Source organism: Lygodium microphyllum, chromosome 10 (assembly GCF_053477565.2).
Source record: "Lygodium microphyllum isolate KBCC chromosome 10, Lygodium_microphyllum_v1.1.10, whole genome shotgun sequence".
Lineage (NCBI taxonomy): Eukaryota > Viridiplantae > Streptophyta > Polypodiopsida > Schizaeales > Lygodiaceae > Lygodium > Lygodium microphyllum.
In genome coordinates this window covers 99,565,204-99,584,577 of record NC_141144.1, presented here as the reverse complement: position 1 = coordinate 99,584,577, position 19,374 = coordinate 99,565,204, and the positions used below count along the sequence as shown (strand labels likewise).

Genomic DNA, 19,374 nt, shown 5'->3' with positions numbered 1-19,374 from the left:
CTCCCTTCCCCCCCCCCCTCCCAAAAGACCCATTTGGCGACGGATTAATCAAGTGTACGCCTGTCATAACAGCCTCTGCCCAAAAACCATGGGGTAAAGCAACATGTGACAACATTGTACAGACCTTGTCTTGAATGGTCCTATTCATACGCTTTGCTATACCATTTTGGGGTGTGTTATGAGGAGCAATAAGCTCCCTTTTAATCCCTGTGGTGTTACAAAAGTTTTGAAAGGCTTTGGACACATATTCCTCACCATTGTCAAAGCAAAGACATTTTAACGTCTTGCTGGTCTAATTTTCAGCAAGTATGGGTTTATCCAAGACCTCGTCTTTGCGACGGATTGGGTAAACCCATACTTTGCGTGTGGCATCATCAACAAAGATAATGAAATACTCCCCCCCCCAAAAGATAATCTTGACATTTGACATACATCTGAATGTACTAACTCTAAGGGTGAAGACTTTAGAGAAATATTTTTTGTGTGACATTTGAGCATGTTTATCATAAATACAATGATCACACTATTCATTAGCATACCTCAAAGACGGTAAATAACCCAAACAAGAGAGCACTTTCATTCTAGATTGACTCATGTGTCTCAATCGACTATGTTACAAAGAAACACTTGGCTACTCAGTTATGGTGACAACATGGTCACGCATACTAGATACATGCAAAGGATACAAAGTATTACTTTTGGACCCCTTGGTAACAATGCGGGAGCCTTTACATATTTTCCATTTGCTATCCCCAAAGGTGGTGTGATAGCCTTTATCATCTAGTTGCCTTGTGCTTATCAAGCTCTTCTTGAGCTGGGGTACATGTCTCACATTATGCAAAACAAACATGGAGCCATACTGAAATTCTATTTTCACATGGCCAATGCATGCAATTCACATGCATAGTTATTCTCCAAGTGAACAACACCACGTACACCACCACTGTAGTCAAAGAACCACTCATGATGTGGTGTGACATGAAAGGATGCATCTGAATCAAGTATCCAAGTGTGCATATCATCCTCAGAATTTGCAATCAATGCATGTGCATCCAAAAAAGAAGCAAGAAGTACATCACCATCACTGTCATTATCATGAGTGATTACATTAACCTCTTCTATTTTTACATTGCTCTTTTTGGGAGGCTGGCTGTCCTTATTTTCAGCCTTGTTGGCTTCATTGTTTTTGTTTTTGCACTTCTCTTTCTTCAATTGAAAGCAATCTTTTTTGTAGTGCCCTTTTTTGCCATAATGATGGCACTCCACATTTTTTCCACGAGATTTGCTGTGTGCCTTGTTTTCAGAACTGCTCTTATGCTGAAATCTGCCTAGTGTGTAATGCATTTGAAGACTTGTTTGCTGAGTTATTTTGCCTATTGAGTTTTTCCATCAGTAAAGAACTCTCCACATCGCAGTATAACGATTGAGCATTCAAATTACTCTAAGCTGTCATGAAAGTATCCCAACTTTCAGGCAACTTGCATAGCAAGAAAGTAGCTTTGAACTCTTCATCAATATGGAAATCCAAAGCAGTCAGCTGAATGAAAATTGAGTTAAACTCATTCAAATGTACAGACATGGCTGTACTCTCTTTCATATGAAAATCCATCAGTTTTTCCAGCCAATAAACCTTGTTGGTTGCACTTTTCTGAGCATACGATTTTTCAAGTCTTTGCCACATTCCATATGCTGAATTCAGCTTGTCAATGTTGAAGAGCAAGTTGTTTGACATTGAGAGCTCAATGGTAGAGCGAGCAAGCTCGTCCAAGTCATCCCACTCATCTTGTTCCATGTCTATTGGTTTGATTCCCTTTGTTTTGATGGGCTTTACATGTTTCTTTTGCATGAAGACATTGAAACATTGTTTTTTCCAAATTGCAAAATTATGTGTACCTTCAAGCTTCTTAACGTGTAAAAGATTACTGCTATCATTGTTTCCAGCCATAATTTGCAGTCCCAAATTGACTATCTAGTCACCAAAGGCAAGCCCAAATGTAACACAAGTGACCACAGTACAGAAGAGTACCAACCAGCAATAAAAATCCCAAGATTGTAGGAATTTCAGATCTACAAATAGATTTTCAGAATCAAAAAATATTGTTTGCTGCAGTCCTCAAGCAATTTCTGACACCTGTAGAGACCAAACCACCAGTTACATGTGAAATCCCCAAAATTTCAATGCAATTTTTGCTTCAAAGGCATTCTTGAGCACAAATTTGACAATTTTGGATCAAAAGCCCCAAAATTTTAGAGGATAATTTGTTCAGATTGCATCAATTCAAGTACCTAAGTGCATATACCAGGTAACTCTTGCAGAAATTGATGAAATTTTGCAAAAGCCCCGAATTTCTCGGGTTTGGTGTGCACAAATTTCACTGAAATTGAAGAAATTTCACTGAAATGTGAAAATACCTAAAATTTCACGGGCAAATGTGCACCGATTTTGCAATTTCTAAGTCAAATTGTGCACTTCTGCATTAAAGTCCCCAAATCCGAGCAAAACCCTAATTTTCCAAGAGCAGATATGCATAGATTTGTATTCTATGCTTGTACGCGCGAATGTTCGGTAGAGAAGGGAGAGGAAACTAATTTTTTTTTTCAGATTAAAAAGAAATGTTGACTACTCGTTTCATATCTGTCGCCTAGTGATTGTTGGCCCGTTTGGTCGTCGCGTCCTGGCAGTCACGTCTGCAGCTTGTTGCTGTGCCTGTCTGTCTCTTTGTTATTTTGGGTAAACAAAAGCTTCAGGAAGCAACCGAAATGGAAAAAAAAATTGAAAGAATCGTTCGCATTGAGCCCGGTTGCGTGTCACTTGGGCTTGGTCGCTTGCAGTCTGGTTGCCTGCAACGTGTCGCCTGTGGCTTGCGACCTACCGACTGCTACATGTCGTGCCCCGTCTGCAACTCCTGTGACACTTGCAACACTTGAAGCTCTTGCTCACCTGCGGCTCTTGTTGGCTTGTCACGCGTCATGACGCGCGTCACTGGCTCCAGGAAGCGTGTACAACCTGTGGTCTGATACCAGTTTGATGTAAGGATTTCGGAGCTGAGAGTGGATGTGCAGAGAGTTGAGAGTAGTAGAGTGAGAGAGTGAGCACGACACTTGATGTTTGGTACAAAAGACTAGTGTATCACTTTTAGGTTTTGAATATATAGAAAGTACAACAAGTTAAGGGTGGGTTCACACTTGAACATGGTAAAAGACACGTTGAGCATTTATTCCCAATAGTAAGGGCCTTACATCCAACAATCTCCCACTTTAAGGTCCTGAGAGAATCTTTAACTAGCTTCCACTAGCCGAGTGCAATGCTCGTGTTGGGCCTTTGCAAGACTTTTAGTGAGAACATTTGCAAGGTTATCCTGTGTATTGATCTTAATCAGTGTGACTAGACCTTCATCCAGAACTTGTCTGATGATGTGATACTGCATATTAGTATGTTTGGTAGGCGCATGAAACATAGCATTCTTAGCCAGATATACACCACTCTAGCTATCACATCCAAGTACAGGTGTTTTGGTGGGAAACCCAAAATCCTTGACCAAATGACCAAGCCAAACAACTTCTTTCGAAGCATCAGTAGTTGAAATATATTTAGCTTCAATGGTAGAAAGTGCTACTATTTTTTGCAATCAAGAGCACCAAGAAATGGCCCCACTAGTGAAAGTAAATATGTACTCGCTAGTAGACTTGCGAGTATCCAAGTCACCTGCCATGTCTGCATCACAATATCCTTGCAGATCTAACATACCCTTTCCATAGCTAATACATTGTCTTTGTGTGCCCTTAAGGTATCGGAAGATGCATTTCCTTGCCTCCCAATGTACTTTGCTAGGATTTGACATGAACCTACTCATGACTCCCACTGCATCAGCAATGTCAGGTCTAGTGGCAAACATAGCATACACGAGTGACCCACAAGCTGAAGCATAAGAAACACCCTTCATAGAGCTGGTTGTATTATCATTTTTTGGGCAATCTGCTTTGCTAAGCTTAAGGTATGGTGGTAAAGGAACACCAAGTGGCTTAGCAAGTGCTATAGAAAAACGATCAAGTACTTTGCTGATGTAGTTTTCTTGTGAGAGAAATAAGAGCTGTTGCTCTCTATCTCTTGTCACATGCATGCCCAAAATGTGTTCAATTGAACCCAAGTCCTTCATGGAAAAGACTAAGTTCAGCTGTCTTTTCAGTGCATTAACTTGGCTTCTATGCTTATCAGCAATAATCATATCATCCACATAAAGCACAAGTATAATAAGGCCTCTGTCAACAACCTTCTCTATATATAAGCAGTGATCTACATTGCTTCTTTTAAAACCATGTGAAAGCATGAAGGCATTAAACTTTTAATACCACTGTCTAGTGGCCTATTTTAAACCATACAAGCTTCTCTTAAGCCTAGATACCAAGTGCTCCTTTTGTGGTATAACAAAGCCCTCAGATTGTTTCATGTGTAACTCTTCTTCTAAATCACTAATCAGGAATGTTGTTCTAACATCCATCTGATCAAGTTCAAGATCCGTAGATGCTACAATAGCAAACAATACCCGAAGAGTGGTCATTTTGACAACATGTGAAAAGACTTTTTGAAAGTCAAGCCCCTCTTTTTGTGTATAGCCCTTAGCCACAAGTGTTGCTTTGTATTTGGGTTTACCATTCACACACTTGATTTTATAGACCCATTTGTTAGGAATAGCTTTCCTATCTTTGGGCAATGGAGCCCAATCCCAAGTATCATTTTGATACAATGACTTCATTTCTTCTTGCATAGCTAGCTCCCACTTTTTCCTTAACTCACATGATAATGCCTCTTAATATGTGAGAGGCTCACCCTCATCTATGAGTAAAATGCAGTTCAAAGAGGGATCAAACCTTTGTATAGGTCTGTTGACACGTATAGGCCTTCTCACCCTATGATGCGTATTATCACATAATGGATCCACATTCAAAGGAATGTCAATGACCTCATTATTTGGTTGTTGAATTGCATTTTCAGGTTGCTGTAAGATATTTTCAGGCTGTTGTAATTCATTTTCAGCATGCTGATTTTGTTGCCTAAGCTTATTTTCAACATCCCTTTGTTGCCATTGTTATTTGGCTCAATAATGATATGCTGATTTAAAACCAACATCAAGTGGAGCTGAATTTTCAGTTTCGTCTAAATCACTAGCCGTGGCATTTTTCAGCAGCTTTGACTCATTAGATACCACATGCCTCTAAGAGATTTCATGTCAAGTTTGGTTCTACTATCAATAGGTACACTTCTTAACGACACCAGAGTAATAAGGAGCCTTTTACATCAAATCTCCCTAAAGAGGAGAGAACTTGAAGGCGTTTTTGGCTCATATGACCAAATCTTTTGTGCCAAAGCTCCATCTGTGAATGAACTTCAGCCACAACCAAGAACTTGCTAGGTAATGCTTTACAATGCAAGTAATATAAAGTCCCCCTTTTGTTGCCTTTAACAATCAGCATAGAGCTCTTATGAACCTTCCAAGATCCACCACACCAAAGGTAGTAAAATACCCTTTAGCATCAAGCTACCCAACTGATAGTAGACTTTTCCAGCTCTTGGTCATTTTCAAGAGCCAAGTGAATGGTGTCAGCACCCTGTATCTCACATGCATAGTTATTATCCAAGTAAACCTTCCCTAGGCTACCTGTAGTGTATTTAGAAAATGACTCCAAAGAGGGGGTAACATGAAAAGAAGCACGGCTGTTTATTATCCATGATTGTGACAGCCCATCATGAGCTGAAAGTAAGGCATCGATTACCTCCTTTTTGGTGATGTGCATATCACTTGTTGCTGCCATAATATCCGCATCATTACATGAGGCTACAACAAGTATCTCTTCAGCGTCAAGAAGCTCTTCAATGACTACACTAGATGCAACATTTGCCTTTGCAACTTCTTTTGAGGAAGAGCTGTCATCATCTTTCTTATCATCCTTCTTTTTCTTGCCCTATTGTTTGTTTCTTTCTTGCTCTTTCTTGAAGTACCGGCAATCGGGCTTTTTATGCCCTTTACGCCCACACTGATAGCATATGACATCCTGCTGTTTGTCCTTGCTTTTGCTTCTGCTTTTCTCTTTACTGGCTATATTACCCCTCTTTTCAGACTTGCCTCTGACATGGTAAGTTGAGCCATTGCTTTCATCACTAGACTTTCTTTTGATTTTTGCATTAAGAATCGAACCTCTTACACCATCAAAAGTCAAAGCAGGGTTGTTGCTAAGTGACACAACCAAAGATTCCTAGCTGTCAGACAAAGTCATCAATAAGAAAATAGCTTTCAATTTATCATCCAAAGTTGCCAAAACCAGAGTCCTACAACTGACTCAAAACCCCTGTGAAAGCACTCAAATGCTCAGATGCTGGCTTAGACTCATCCAACACCATGTTCACAAGTTTACTCATAAGATGCACTTGATTCACAGGAGTTGTATTTTCATAAGTATCCTTAAGCTTTTTCCATATAGCATAATCTATATCAAGACGCTTGATGTTTGTAAGTACATCATCAGACACTGCCATCTTAATGTCAGCAATGGCCTTCTTATTAAGTCTAGCCTAATCCACACCTGTCATAGCTGTAGGCTTGATCTCCAAGAGAGTATCTTCATAGTCCTTGAGAAACAAAATGCCTTGCATCCTATCCTTCCACAAGTCAAAGCCAGTGCCATCAAACCTCTTGATTTCAAGGAGGGATTTAGTGTCACTGCTGTTAGAAGGATTTGCAGCCATTTTTCAGCAATAAACCAAAAATTCAATCCTGCAATTTATGTCAGCAAAAGTGAAGTGAATATTCAACTGATTTCAGCCCAATTTTTCAGCAAATAATAGCAAGATTCAGTCCAAGTACATGCACAGCAGTAGACCAAATGACTTTTAGCAGTATGACTCCAATTTCAGTATACATTAAATGTATACATCATTGCCAGGTAACTCTCACTTCAGCAATATCACCAAAAATACATCTGCACCAATCCCAGATCTGCAAATGATCACTAAGATTGTTGCAACATGTATATAAGCAATACATCAACTCAATGGGAGCTGTCCAACATGCGTATTGCATACGTATGTGATCGTATCATCTTCTGATACCCAAAACACTAAGAAATCTCTGCAATTTCTCCAAAATTGCACAAGTGGGAGATAAAAATGCTCAAATCACTCTGCTTATAACCACAAAATTTATTCAGCAATATTCCCAAAGTGGATTTCACACATTAACTTTACCAAAATCCACAGACATCAGCAAAAGCTCCAAAATTTCACTAATCGATGTGCCATGATTGCATTAATACATGTTTCCGAAAGCCTAAAACGGGCAAAATTAGCGAAATTTCACAAAATTTTGCAAAAGCCCCAAATTTCTTGTGTCCAATTGTACACCAGTGTCAGTCAATTTGACTCAGCTGAACAAAATTTCACCAATACAGCAAAAGCCCCAAATTTTATGGATCCAATGTTGAGAAATTTCACTCGGATGAGCAAAATTTCAGTAAATTTTGTGAAATCCCCAATTCAAACTCGCACAATGTTTGCAATTTTTGACTTAGATGCCTCAATTTTGCATGAGCAGCACTCAACCTGGAAAAGCCCCAATTTTCTCGGCATAAATATGCACAAATTTACGCACTATGGTTGTGCGTGCGCAAACACGCAGAAGAAAGGAGATAAAATAACCCAAAGGTTTCTGATTTAAAAAAAAGCAAGAAGCGTCCGTTGACCCGCCGTTTAGGTCCATGACTTGTAAGCCGTCACGTCACCTACCCAAACGCCACCCGTGATGGTCGCATTGGTGCCTGGCTATTGTGTCTGGTAGCGTGATGCAAGAACCCTGTTGTCAACCTATCCATTTGACTCGCGATAGCTGATTTAGTTGGCGCGTGGCTGTCGCGGCTAGTGCCCGTGTGCACAGCGAGTCGTGGTTGATGGTCTACAATGTTGAACAGAATACAAAGTCCACTGCTGCTGCGCACTGGTTCACTCTGGTAGTGCTGGAATTGCCATCTGGTTGTGCTCGATTGGTATCGTCTCTTGTCTATTGACGGTCACGAGCTGCCTTCGACCTTGGAAAGCATGCACTCTAGCTCTGATACCAGTTTGAAGGGGTGAGTGCGCAATGGAGTGCGAGATCAAGGCATTAGTTGAAGAGCAGAGTTGAGCTGAGAGTTAGTGAACGCAAAGATAGGTGTATCGTTTGTGATGGTACGCAAAGAATAAAAGAATGTATTTATATGTTAGGGTATATTAAGGTTGTGTTCACACCCGTAAGTCTATTTACACAGAGACGAAGGGACTTTACACCCAACACCTTATAGGTGTAAGTGTACCCTACCCTAAGTATAAATACATTGTTTTATTCTTTGTGTCTACCACATTGGTACACATCCATCTTGAGTCTCCACATTGTGCATACTCTCTACTGCTGAATACAGCTCCTCTGTTGCACACACTATGTGGGTACTTCCGCTTGCCCCCTCAGGTATTAGTGGATAGATTGCTTCTTTATTGAGCATGGCTTTCAACTTTTGGATCATGATCCCAGTTAGGAGTGTGTTAGTATCATGCTTTATGTGGATGGCTTCATTCTAACATGCCTCCATACACAGGAGGTGGAGTGTATGTGGGAGATAACCACACAAGTATATCTTCAAGCTTTTTACGGGGTTTGGTATGGCTTCTTGTAAGCCCATCATTGCTCCATGGAGCTCAACTCCAAATTAACTTCAACAGTTGATATTCTTCCATATGCTACCTTGCTATCAGTGCCTTGTTGGATCTCTTATTTCGCTTATGCATGCTTAGCGTGACATTTTCTATGTCCTATGGGATCATGTATCTAGAGGAGACCACTCTTATTTGATGGATTGACTTCAATTGGGTTGGAGACATAGATTGTTGATGTTTGAATATTGGATTTGCCTTTTCCCTTGGTTTCAGTGCAGATTCTTGGAGCAATTAGAAGCTGCGTACAATTATAGTGGCTCTTTCATCAACGAAGGTCAAGTGTTGAGCAGCATGTCCCACTGCACAAGAGGTGGTGTGCCTTTGCTGCATGTGTGTGGAGATCGGTTTCCCTCATGTAAGACCTACCTTGCTACGGGTCGACAATCATAGTGCTCTTGCTCTCATGAAGAAGCCGGTTTTTCATGGACGCATAAAGCAGATTGAAGTTTAGTACCACTATGTTTGAGAGTGGATTTGGAGTCCAAGTTGGAGGTGGTCTACTTCTGTATAGTGGACAATGCAATGGACATCTTTAGAAAGGCGTTGTCTCAGGTTTCCATACTTCATCATATGCACATTTTAGGCCTTCATGCACTCCTGGTTTTTGAAAGGGGGTTAGCATTTGTTGTAATCATATTCGTCATCTCGTGGTTGTGAGTTTTGTCAGAGTCTGATGAGGTAAAGGAGCTTTGACACCCTTTAGTACATTTGCTTTTCCGTTTCCAGCTTTGTCAGTGAGATTGTAGCTTTGTTCTCACCTCTAAATGTATTGCAGTTTTGACATGTAGCAGGTTGGGCAGCGTTGATAACCAGTTGGTTGGCCAGATTTTATGGCCAGCTGCAGGTCGGACGTTATTTTTGCCCTCCTTGTGGCTGGTCTGCTGGTTTTGGCACTTTCAGCTATTTATAGCTGCTGTCCTGAACAGCCTGCACTTATTCTCACCAGTTGCAGGGACTCTCTCAGTTTCCAGCCTACTGTTCATCTTTCATTTGCCCATTTTAGCGCCCTTACAGACATACCAGCTGTGTGTAGGGGCTGGTCAGGCCAGCCTTGTGTTCAGCAGTCATTAGGATCAGTTCAGTCCCATTCCTTTATTCTCTGTGTTCATTTTTCTCTCTCTTTTCCCTTCTTGCTCTGTGTTCCTGATTCTCTTCCATTGTGTACTCTCACAGAAATCACTCGTTTGTTCTCCTTGTCATGCATTACATGTATATGTGATCGTGTTAAAAACATTTCGAGACTGCATGCATTTCTTAGGTGAAATTCATCTTCAGTGTGCATACAATTATGTATGTGTGTAAGTGTAAGTTAACTGATTCCTATTTTTTGCACATATAGGAAATAAGCCATCTTGAGATACCAAGTGGATTTGTTGTTTGCAGGGGCGCTTTGAAATTCTTTCTTTATCAGGCTCATTTTTACCTGCTGAGAATGGTGGCCCTCATAGCAGAACAGGAGGGTTGAGTGTTTCTTTGGCAGGACCGGATGGGCGAGTCATTGGAGGTGGAGTGGCAGGCCTCTTCATTGCGGCTAGTCCAGTGAAGGTATGATTATTACCTGTTCTCCATTCTAGACCTTTATGTCCGAGCCTAATGGATTGTTCTGGATGGGATACTGGTTTGTTGATCTTAGGTGACTGATGCTGTTGACCTTGTAGTTGCCATATCCTAACAGTTCCAGGGTCTTATTTTGTTTCATTTGTGGCAGGTTGTTGTTGGTACATTTCTTTCTGAAAGTCACAAGCTACAGGCTCGAGGTGGAGGTACACATGTTTCAGATTCAAATGAAACAGCAAATGAATCACCTCTATATGTTCCCATGCAACAGTCATCTGTGCAAGACCACAATTCCGGAAATGCTGTGGAGGATTCTCCTCAGTATGACCGCCCAACACATATTATGCCACATCATCCAATAGATTGGGGTGGCAACCAATTTGACACTGATAGCAGGGGAGATACAGACACCACAGTCCCATCACCAGGTCTGTCACACTTTGTCTGAACTGACTGAGTTTTGCAGCTATGATTTTATATGCAAGTGACTCTATTTTCCAAGGAAGTTACATGTACATGACCTGCTGTTTAATTGCTGATCTTGTAATGAGCACACCCTTTTTCATCTTCACACCCTGTCGATAGTGTACAATTGTGACTTTCCACAAGCATGCACCAAGTCACTACTGGATGTTTAACCAGGTTGTCTTTGGAGTTGTAACATGCTGTCCATCATGACTATGCCTTGGGCTGATGCTCTGCATTCAAAGAGGCCAAGAGGCATCAAAATGATCCAGTTATGGTTTAGTGGAAAGCCATTTGACATCATCAAGAAAGTTTATCATATTTGCAGATGAGTAAATGATAATGACTTACACAAAACATTCAGCCTTCATGCATTTCGGATGAATTTATCTTCTTACCTGGTAACTTTTGGGACGTTTAGTGTCATAGGCATTTTTGAATAGCTGGTCTGTAGCTTGTGTCATGAGAGTGGGTTTTCCTGCTGATCAGACCAATTAAGGAATTGTAAGAAAAGTACGCTTCTGGGATGTCAAATGACCTTTCTCAACATGTAGATGCTGAACTTAAACAATCTTACAGAAGGACATTGCAGATATACTGAGCAGAAGCTGAGTATTTGAATCCTGAAAATTGACCGGGCTGATGGACTACCTTGAAACATAGGGCTGACTCAGCTGACCAGGCTGATAGACTACACTGAAACTTGAGGGCTGACTCAGCAGAACCATGACTGCTGATCTGACCTAATTAAAACTGGCTGTGTCCAGCATGCAGCTGCATGTTAGCAGTCTAGACAGCTCATGTGTGAGTCTGGGATATGATTGACATTACTGGGTATTTTAGGCATTTTATGGTGCTCATTTTAGTGATTATTTAGGCATTTATTGCTGGCCAACCAGCTGCCATATTTGGCATATTTTGGGCCTATTTATTCAGTGGCTCCTCCTCCTCTCATTCAATCATCATCATTCTTCAGGTGGTCTTTTTGTTGGAGAGAGGAGCCAGTGCTGGTGCCCACACAGCCAAAGACTCACTATTGTACGCGTCATTCTCGTGTTTGGTATATGGATTCCATTTCCCGAGGACATCTTTGAGTTCTCTTCCTTTGCAGTGTTCTTTGGTTCTTTTGTCTTGTGTCTTGTGTTCAGCAGTTTATTTCAGCACTTGTCTATGCTTCCATTGTTTCACCACTTCTGACATTGCATGGAACACCTCATGCAACAGAAAGTCATTGCAATGGTGTCCCTGTGTGGACCAGAAGCACTGACCTGATATATGAGCAATGCAGCCCCAAGCTAGAGCCACTAGACATTGCAGTCATACAAGACAGAAGCATGTTGTCGGTTGCCCTAGAGTGTTAGTCAAATTGGTTGAAAGAATGCAATCCTTGAAAATTTGACTAATCACTAAACTTCCAGTTCAAGGCTGGAGCATTGCAAACTATACTCTTTCATGACTGTAAGAAGTACACGATGGATGATTCAAGAGTTGGGATTGTGGTCAGATTGTTCCTTCTCTCACCTGCAGTCTCTTTCTACCTCCTCTCCGTGTTTGCTTCCCTTTACGTTGTGCGCTCTCACAGTTTAAACCTATTGTTGCCAAATAGGTGTAGAGGCACTTCATGATCTAGGCAATATGGCAGCAACTGTTTTCTAATCTTGACATATGATTCGTGAATTACTCACATGGAGGTTGTAAAAGGAATGACTTCCTTATCAATTCCAAAGTGGATGTAGAATTTACTTGCTTGTTGCAATGGAAATAGTTGTAAGAAAGGTAAGGGTGTTGATGGTTTTGATGATGAAAAGGTGGAAAACAATGAGGAGATGGTTTGTAAGGGGTTTTGAGACTCTTTATAAATACTATAAAAAAGAAACTTGATGAAAAATGAGAAGGAAAGAGTTGTTTGTAGAGGATGCTTCAAGTCTAAAAAGGGAAAGTGGAATTGCTAAAAGGCAAGTGTCTAGCCACATGTCATGAAGTTGGACAAATGGAGGGATAGAAACTTAAGTGATGAGTACTAGGATACTGATCTTCTCTCTCTTCAATTGCCGGACAACAGATAAATTGAAGGAAAATAAGAGGAAAAACTCTTGTTAAAGGAAACAAAATATTGAAGTCTAAAGAGGAAAAATGGATCATCATTAAGTTTGACGAGTGGAGGAACAGTTGGAAGGTTTAATTACAAGTGTAGAGATAATCATCCTCGTTATGCATAAGGGTTTATGGGGTTGCAATACTGAATGAAAACTGATGATGGTCTTCAAAGCCTACAATGGGGCTGGTTTGTAGGTTTCAAGCCATATGAATGGCTGTCCATGTTCTAGAAGTGATTCACATAGATCCAATGGAGTACAACTAGCCCAAAGGGGAGTGATTGTAGACTGCTCTTTAGTGGGTTTGGTTACTCCCAAACCACTAAGTAAGCTGGTTGCTAGCATGGCACTGGCATCCTTTGCCAAGGTGTCATTGAGAAGTGATCTGTAACCGAGATTGGTTACACTGTCTGTGGAAGTGCCTGCCATGCTGTTTAGGAGCTGCTCAATTCTGTCCGGCTCCTCATCCTGCTCTTAAATGATCTCCTTAACGGATTTGATCATATGGCCTATGGTTCTTAGGGTAGGCTCTTTAAAGGTCTAATTGTTCCTATGGGGTTCTTGTGGTGTGGCTTGAAGTTCTTGCTGTCTGTCTCTCCTGAAAGGCTTTCAAAGCCTGCTTGGTCTCTTGTGGTAGGTCATTGGTGATGAAGTCCATGAACATGGAGTCTGTTTCTACTGGCAGGTGCTTCTAGAGATGTGCTTTGGGATTTGGTATTAGGGTGGTTAGGGCTAGATGGGGGGCTGGGGTGAGGTACATTAGCTCTGCCAGCAAAACCTGTCATGAAATCCATTATCCAACATCCTTTGTTGTTGATATAGGGCTAATTGGTGTCCAACAACTGCAGCACCTGTACCAATGCTGAGATTGCACTGTACATGAAAAAATGTTAATCCAAAAGAATGTGGACAAAAGACTCCACAATGAGGCTGAAAAATAGGACGTAATGATACGAGTGAAGATGATCAAGGCATGATTATCTGAAAGTAGCCACCAAGAAATCAAAATATCTCTTAGGAGTGCAGGATGTCCTCATCTAGATGGGTGGAATCTTTATGTATTCATTCTTGGAAACGGGAAACTCTCATGTTATGAGAAATTCCAGTTGATCTTACTGAATTTCGAAGATGACTGCTCAAGGTCAAGGTGATGATGCGAGGGAGTGGTATCTTATCTTGACAGGTAGCTTAGTACGGTGGTCTCTTCACAGGTAGGTTATTTGAAAAGTAGGGAGTCTGCTTGACATGGATGGTTTCTTATGCATCTAACATTAGTTTTCTGGGAAGGGGAAGAGCTGAGCTTGATTATTCCTTGTTTTTAAATTTGCAGTACACTAGGATGTTTTATGCATATTTAATGCGTGGAGGATGCTATCAAATTATTTTAGTTGATTGCTTACCCACTTGTAGGCATTTTCAGTCAGTATAATTTACATACTTTTCCTTCTTTCCTAGATTAGTTTTCAGCACATCGTGTCCTGTGCACATTGTGGCTGCACATGGGCGTGAGTTTTGATGGTGCAGCACTCTAGTAAAATATGGAAAAGTGCGGTTTCATCTAGGAACTTAGGTGCATCTTCTCTTAAGGCTGTCCTGAGGAGTGTTAACTCTGCAGAGAAGTGAATGAGGTATTGTAGCTTTGCATTTGTCAAAGATGAGACACTTTCCTTTTGACATTAGTGTGTTCTATGCTTGAACAGTTATTCTTGTGGTTGGTTAGTTACTTGGTTAACTGGAGCCATGACTGCTTATGCAGATTATGCTTAAGCTTTAATTCAAACCAGCAGTTGTGGCAAAATCTGGAGCAGACAACAATTTGATGGAATCTACTTAACTGTTTACACTGCTGGCATATACTTGTCAGCTGGAAGGGTTGACTGCAGACTTTATTACAGCCATTTGTCAGCTGAAAGTGCAAAACAACTTTGTAATTTGGTTCATCTGGTTGATTATAGCCACATGAAATAAGGTTTATGTCTCCTGGCCGATCGAGCGAAGATCTATTACCCAGCCAAGAATTGTTTCAACAGAATTTCGAGGCAAGACTACAATGGTATAGTAGGTACAGAGGCACAAGGAAGCAGTTTTTTTGGTCCCCAGATAGGATGAGTCTACTGCTGAATATGCCTGTGAGGACATCAGTTGTGCTATATGAGGATGAACTGATGTCCGTAACAATTTTTTTGTCTATAACATGAAAATGTGTGATCACAACCACCTGGTGAAACTCTCATGGAATGTATCAAACTTGATGAATCATGTCGTCATGAACAAGGAATGATCCTTGTAAATGTACGTGCAGATCTGAAATAGCACCTAGAAGTCTTAGGTAGCAAAGAATGAGAGCTTTCTAAATTATATTAGCGTTGGCTCGCCTTTTGTTAGAGAAAGTGAGAGGTCTAACACAATGATCACACTCTTCAAGTAGTCACCATTTCAATGTCAGAGCAGGGTGTATTCTTCCCCTTTTCTCCATTTCAAGTTCACAGTAGAAAAAAATTGGCTCTTATTAATCCTGTGTGGATTCTATGCTGGAAAATTCCTAAACATTGCCAAAAAATGTAGTCTTTCTGTCAAGAATCTCATTTTAAGAAGTTACACAAAATACAAGATCATTGGATCTAATGCGGTGCATTTCATTGGTATTTCTGGATCTTACCTACTCATTTTCTGTTAAATGTGCTATAAGATTTTGTGGGAATGTATTTTTGTCTTTGAGATAAATGCCTGTCTAAATAATTGAGGTCAGTGGTCATGTGCACTTGGCTCTATTCATGATAGTCAATTTTGTCTCCACTATCAAATAATGTGGAATGATTGGTGCTTTTACTTCTGGCTTTAGTGAGCTCATCTTCTGTAGTATGTGGTTGTGCTCATTGGTAGATTCTAAAGAGCTTTGTGTTTGTGTATGAAAAGGTATAAGAAATGGCATGTTCTGCATCTATATGTGCTAGAACTTTGTTCATAAACACGCGACATGCATGTTGCAAGGAACAGGACTCCTATTCCATTTTGTAGAAGAACAATGAAAGTGAAATGAATTGCCAAACTCCTATTCTATCCCGCAGAACAATGCAAGTGAAATGAACCACAAATTTAATTTTCAACATATCCTAGTATCTTTCTGGAGTCTTGTTGCCTTCATGGTTGAGGCTTGAGGCTTTAACCAAGAGGCTGTGTGTTCAATCCTTTGCCAGACTTCATATGTGCTGGCATAGTGTTTAGCCACAATATTAAGGTCAAATGCAATCAGGGGTAGCAAACAAGCTATTGAATCCCAATCTTTGACACCAAAATTTATATGATCTGGGGTGTGTGGGTCTCCATTCTAGGAAAACCCACCAATAAAGAAATTGCAGCTAAGGTATATTGTTTACAAGCAATTTGAAATTGTAGTTGTCGAACAAAGGTATTCTTCTTTCTATGAAGAATGGTGGTCTACTTTTACATTGTTATGGCAGATTGTGTGGATGTGATTACCTATATGGCTGGTTTGGTAGGCTAGCTTCTATTGTTGTCACCTACTTCACATTAAAATGCATATTTGTGTAGATGTATACATGAGAGAGAGAGAGAGAGAGAGAGAGAGAGAGAGAGAGAGAGAGAGAGCACCTTGAAGCAAAAATGAGAGGACAATATTACTTGGTAAAGAGAATGTGTTGCTTAGGTTAAAAGTTTCCATCTTGTTGAAATGAGGTGCAAATTCTTATCATATCTTAGGCTCTAATAGGAGGTTAAACATTTTTATTTGTTATGCTTTAGAGAACCATGATAATTAAAAACCAAGAAATAGATCTAAGAAATGTAAAATCTGGAGATTGGAGGGAACAAAAAAGGGTTGGGAATATTGAGAAGCAAAAGTAAAATTAAGGCTATATGATATACCTAAGAGTTTTTTAAAGGCAACCACAAAAGTGTTGTAATATAATTCCATATTCATGATAGAGAACCTTCCATACGAGGACATCATTTCTATTGGGAATTCAATTACATTCCCTTTCCATTGTATTTATAATGTGAGTCCAATCGTAGTGTCTAAGGTCTTGTGGAGTCTTGATCAATTAACAAAACATCTAAATGGTGCTTAATACTAGAAAAAATGGGAGAATACTTTGACTTGCCTTGTCATAACAAGCTTTAGTGCTCCGATATTTGAATAATAGGATTTTACTCGAGTATTACTAATCCAAAGCACAAATGTTACGTCTTTCAAATAGCATCCTTGATATTTTGAGCATGCTAACTTCAAAGTTTTTGACAAATGGTTCTTACAATTTACTCTTCAAGAGATACTAAACTATGTGCTATCTAAAGTGTGACAAAATCTTATAGTACCAATTAATATGATTGAATTCCTTACATGTTAAATTATTATGGTTAAAATGGTATATTCACATAGAAATGAATATTTCACAAAGGTATAGAGATGTAAACAATTGTAGCTACAAAAGTCGTTTTAAGAGAAATTTGCTACTATTGTATGTTATTTTTTATAGGTAGCTTGGATATATATCCGCATAAGTTTGCAAATAGCTTTTGTTCTTCCATGAATCAAGTTAACTTAGAGAATGTTTCTACTTTCCTAAACTTGGGAGCTAGCCATCCTAAATCCCATAATGTGGGAGGCACATGATGGCATTGGATTAGTTTTCATATGCACAATTGTTATAAGGAATGAATACCTTAAATGACGCTTCAAAATCCCTTTAATTTGTGCGTGTTCAATATAATATGGCACATTGATTGCTAATGTGAACCCATAATTTCTAACAATTCTCCACATATCCATGTGGCCATCATTTAGGAAAATGAACAAGGTTAGGAGCAAAATAGAAAGTCCCTAGTACAAAGGGGACATCAAAGTTCCCAAAATAAAGCTCTAAAGATTAGATGAAATAAGTTTGCAAAGGGAAAAGTTTCATATATCAAATGCCACTCAACTCTGTGCTAAGTCTTGTAAGTCCTAGTGCAACCATTCTTATGATATGATGATTAAGGTTAAAGATAGGGTTGTCATTACAATTTAGTAGGTTCAAAGCTAAACTTGAATGTGTATTAAAATAAAGATACTATGATAATGTTTTGTAGTCGTGCCATGTAGTATGTCAAATATTTTGAGAGAATTTAGGGGGAGGGATTAATGCGAATATTAATAAGAGGCATTAAGAGTTGGTGGTGATAACAATTAAGAGATGGGTTTAATGACAAGTACTTATGGGTTGAATGATAAGTATTCATGATGGGGACATTTCTTGCTTAATATTGTTACATATTGTGTTGCTACAAAAAAATTCTATTGTTAATGGTGGTATTGGCGTAAGGCCATGTCATTGTCCGTGTTAACCCTCAGACGAACAAGGTGGAAAATCTGAAAAATCTAAAGCAGAAGACAAGGCCAAGGCAAAAGTGAAACAGAAGACGAAGGCGCACTAAGAAAAATATGGAAACATAAGAAGTGCAAAAAAGTCCTAAATCAAAGAGAAATGCGCACAAGAAAAACGTAAGTCAATACTTTTGTAAAAGAGCGCAAGGCGCACCATGATTTATTTTAAGAGTGCCGGGTTCTCACCCATGCAAATTGTAAAGGTAGATGGGCGGTAGGAAGGAAGCTAGGAAGATATGAGGACAATGGGAAAAAGGACATAGGCCATGTAAAAAAGGGGATAAGGGGATAACCACCCAAAAGGGATTTAGGATTTTATACGTAAGTTAAAAAGTGGATGAGAAGCTCATTCTTTGGTGTGTGGCAAAGTGGACTCTTCTTCTTCTCTTCTCTTGCTTGCTTGTGAGTGCTTGAGGGAGGGAGTGAGAGTGAGTGAGGGAGAGAGTGTGTGAGGGTGAGAGATCTTGGAGGTGAAGCCCTTCACCATCTCTTCTTCTCTTCTATTCTCTCGTCTTGTGCGTGGCTATGGAGGATGGAACTTGAAGAAAAAGGCTTGAGGATGCTTGAGCGTTACTTGTGAGTGCTTGAGGGAGGGAGTGAGAGTGAGTGAGGGTAAGAGATCTTGGAGATGAAGCCCTCCACCATCTCTTCTTCTTCTCTTCTTCTCTTCCCTTCTCTCGTCTCGCGCGTGGCTATGGAGAATGGAGCTTGAAGAAAGAGGCTTGAGGATGCTTGATCATGTATCATGAATCATGGAGTTATCAGAGTGCTTGAGAGAGGAAGCAACTCAATCGGGCATTAAGGTAAGCTCACTACACTCGTAGAGGGAGATCGTGCATCGGCTATGTGAGAGGTTGCCATTAGTACTTGCTTAAAACACTTGAACAATAAGCGGTTTGTGGGTCTTGGTGTTTGAGCTTGAGATCACCTCTACATTTTGGTTTTGTTGCCGAGACCAACGGATTCAAGCTTGAGTGCTTGTGCGCTTCATATCAAGCATCGAAGTAAGGGTTTCACCCCCGAACCGGAGCTTGAGATAGATAAGAGATTTTGGGTTTTTAATCCGTGCTACAAGTAAGTATTTTTGGTTTTTGGTGATTAGTTGAGTAAGAGAAATCAATTCAGTACTTTGTTTT

At 40.1% G+C, this 19,374-nt stretch overlaps 1 protein-coding gene across 4 annotated transcripts in view; it reads left to right on the top strand.

The window, feature by feature from the left end:
* LOC148030343 (uncharacterized) overlaps positions 1-16,089 on the top strand; it is a 41,602-nt gene extending 25,513 nt beyond the window's left edge. Inside the window, exons 4-6 of one of the 4 annotated variants that reach the window (XM_087686650.1) lie at positions 10,121-10,282; positions 10,446-10,722; positions 15,772-16,089. In XM_087686650.1, coding sequence (XP_087542776.1) covers positions 10,121-10,282; positions 10,446-10,722; positions 15,772-15,809 — 477 coding nt within the window. In that variant the 3' untranslated portion in view covers positions 15,810-16,089. Of the gene's footprint in view, positions 1-10,120; positions 10,283-10,445; positions 10,723-14,555; positions 15,480-15,771 lie in introns of those variants that run through there. The other 3 variants (XM_087686649.1, XM_087686652.1, XM_087686653.1) reach the window with 3 other exon arrangements.
* The last annotated feature ends 3,285 nt before the right edge of the window (positions 16,090-19,374 follow it).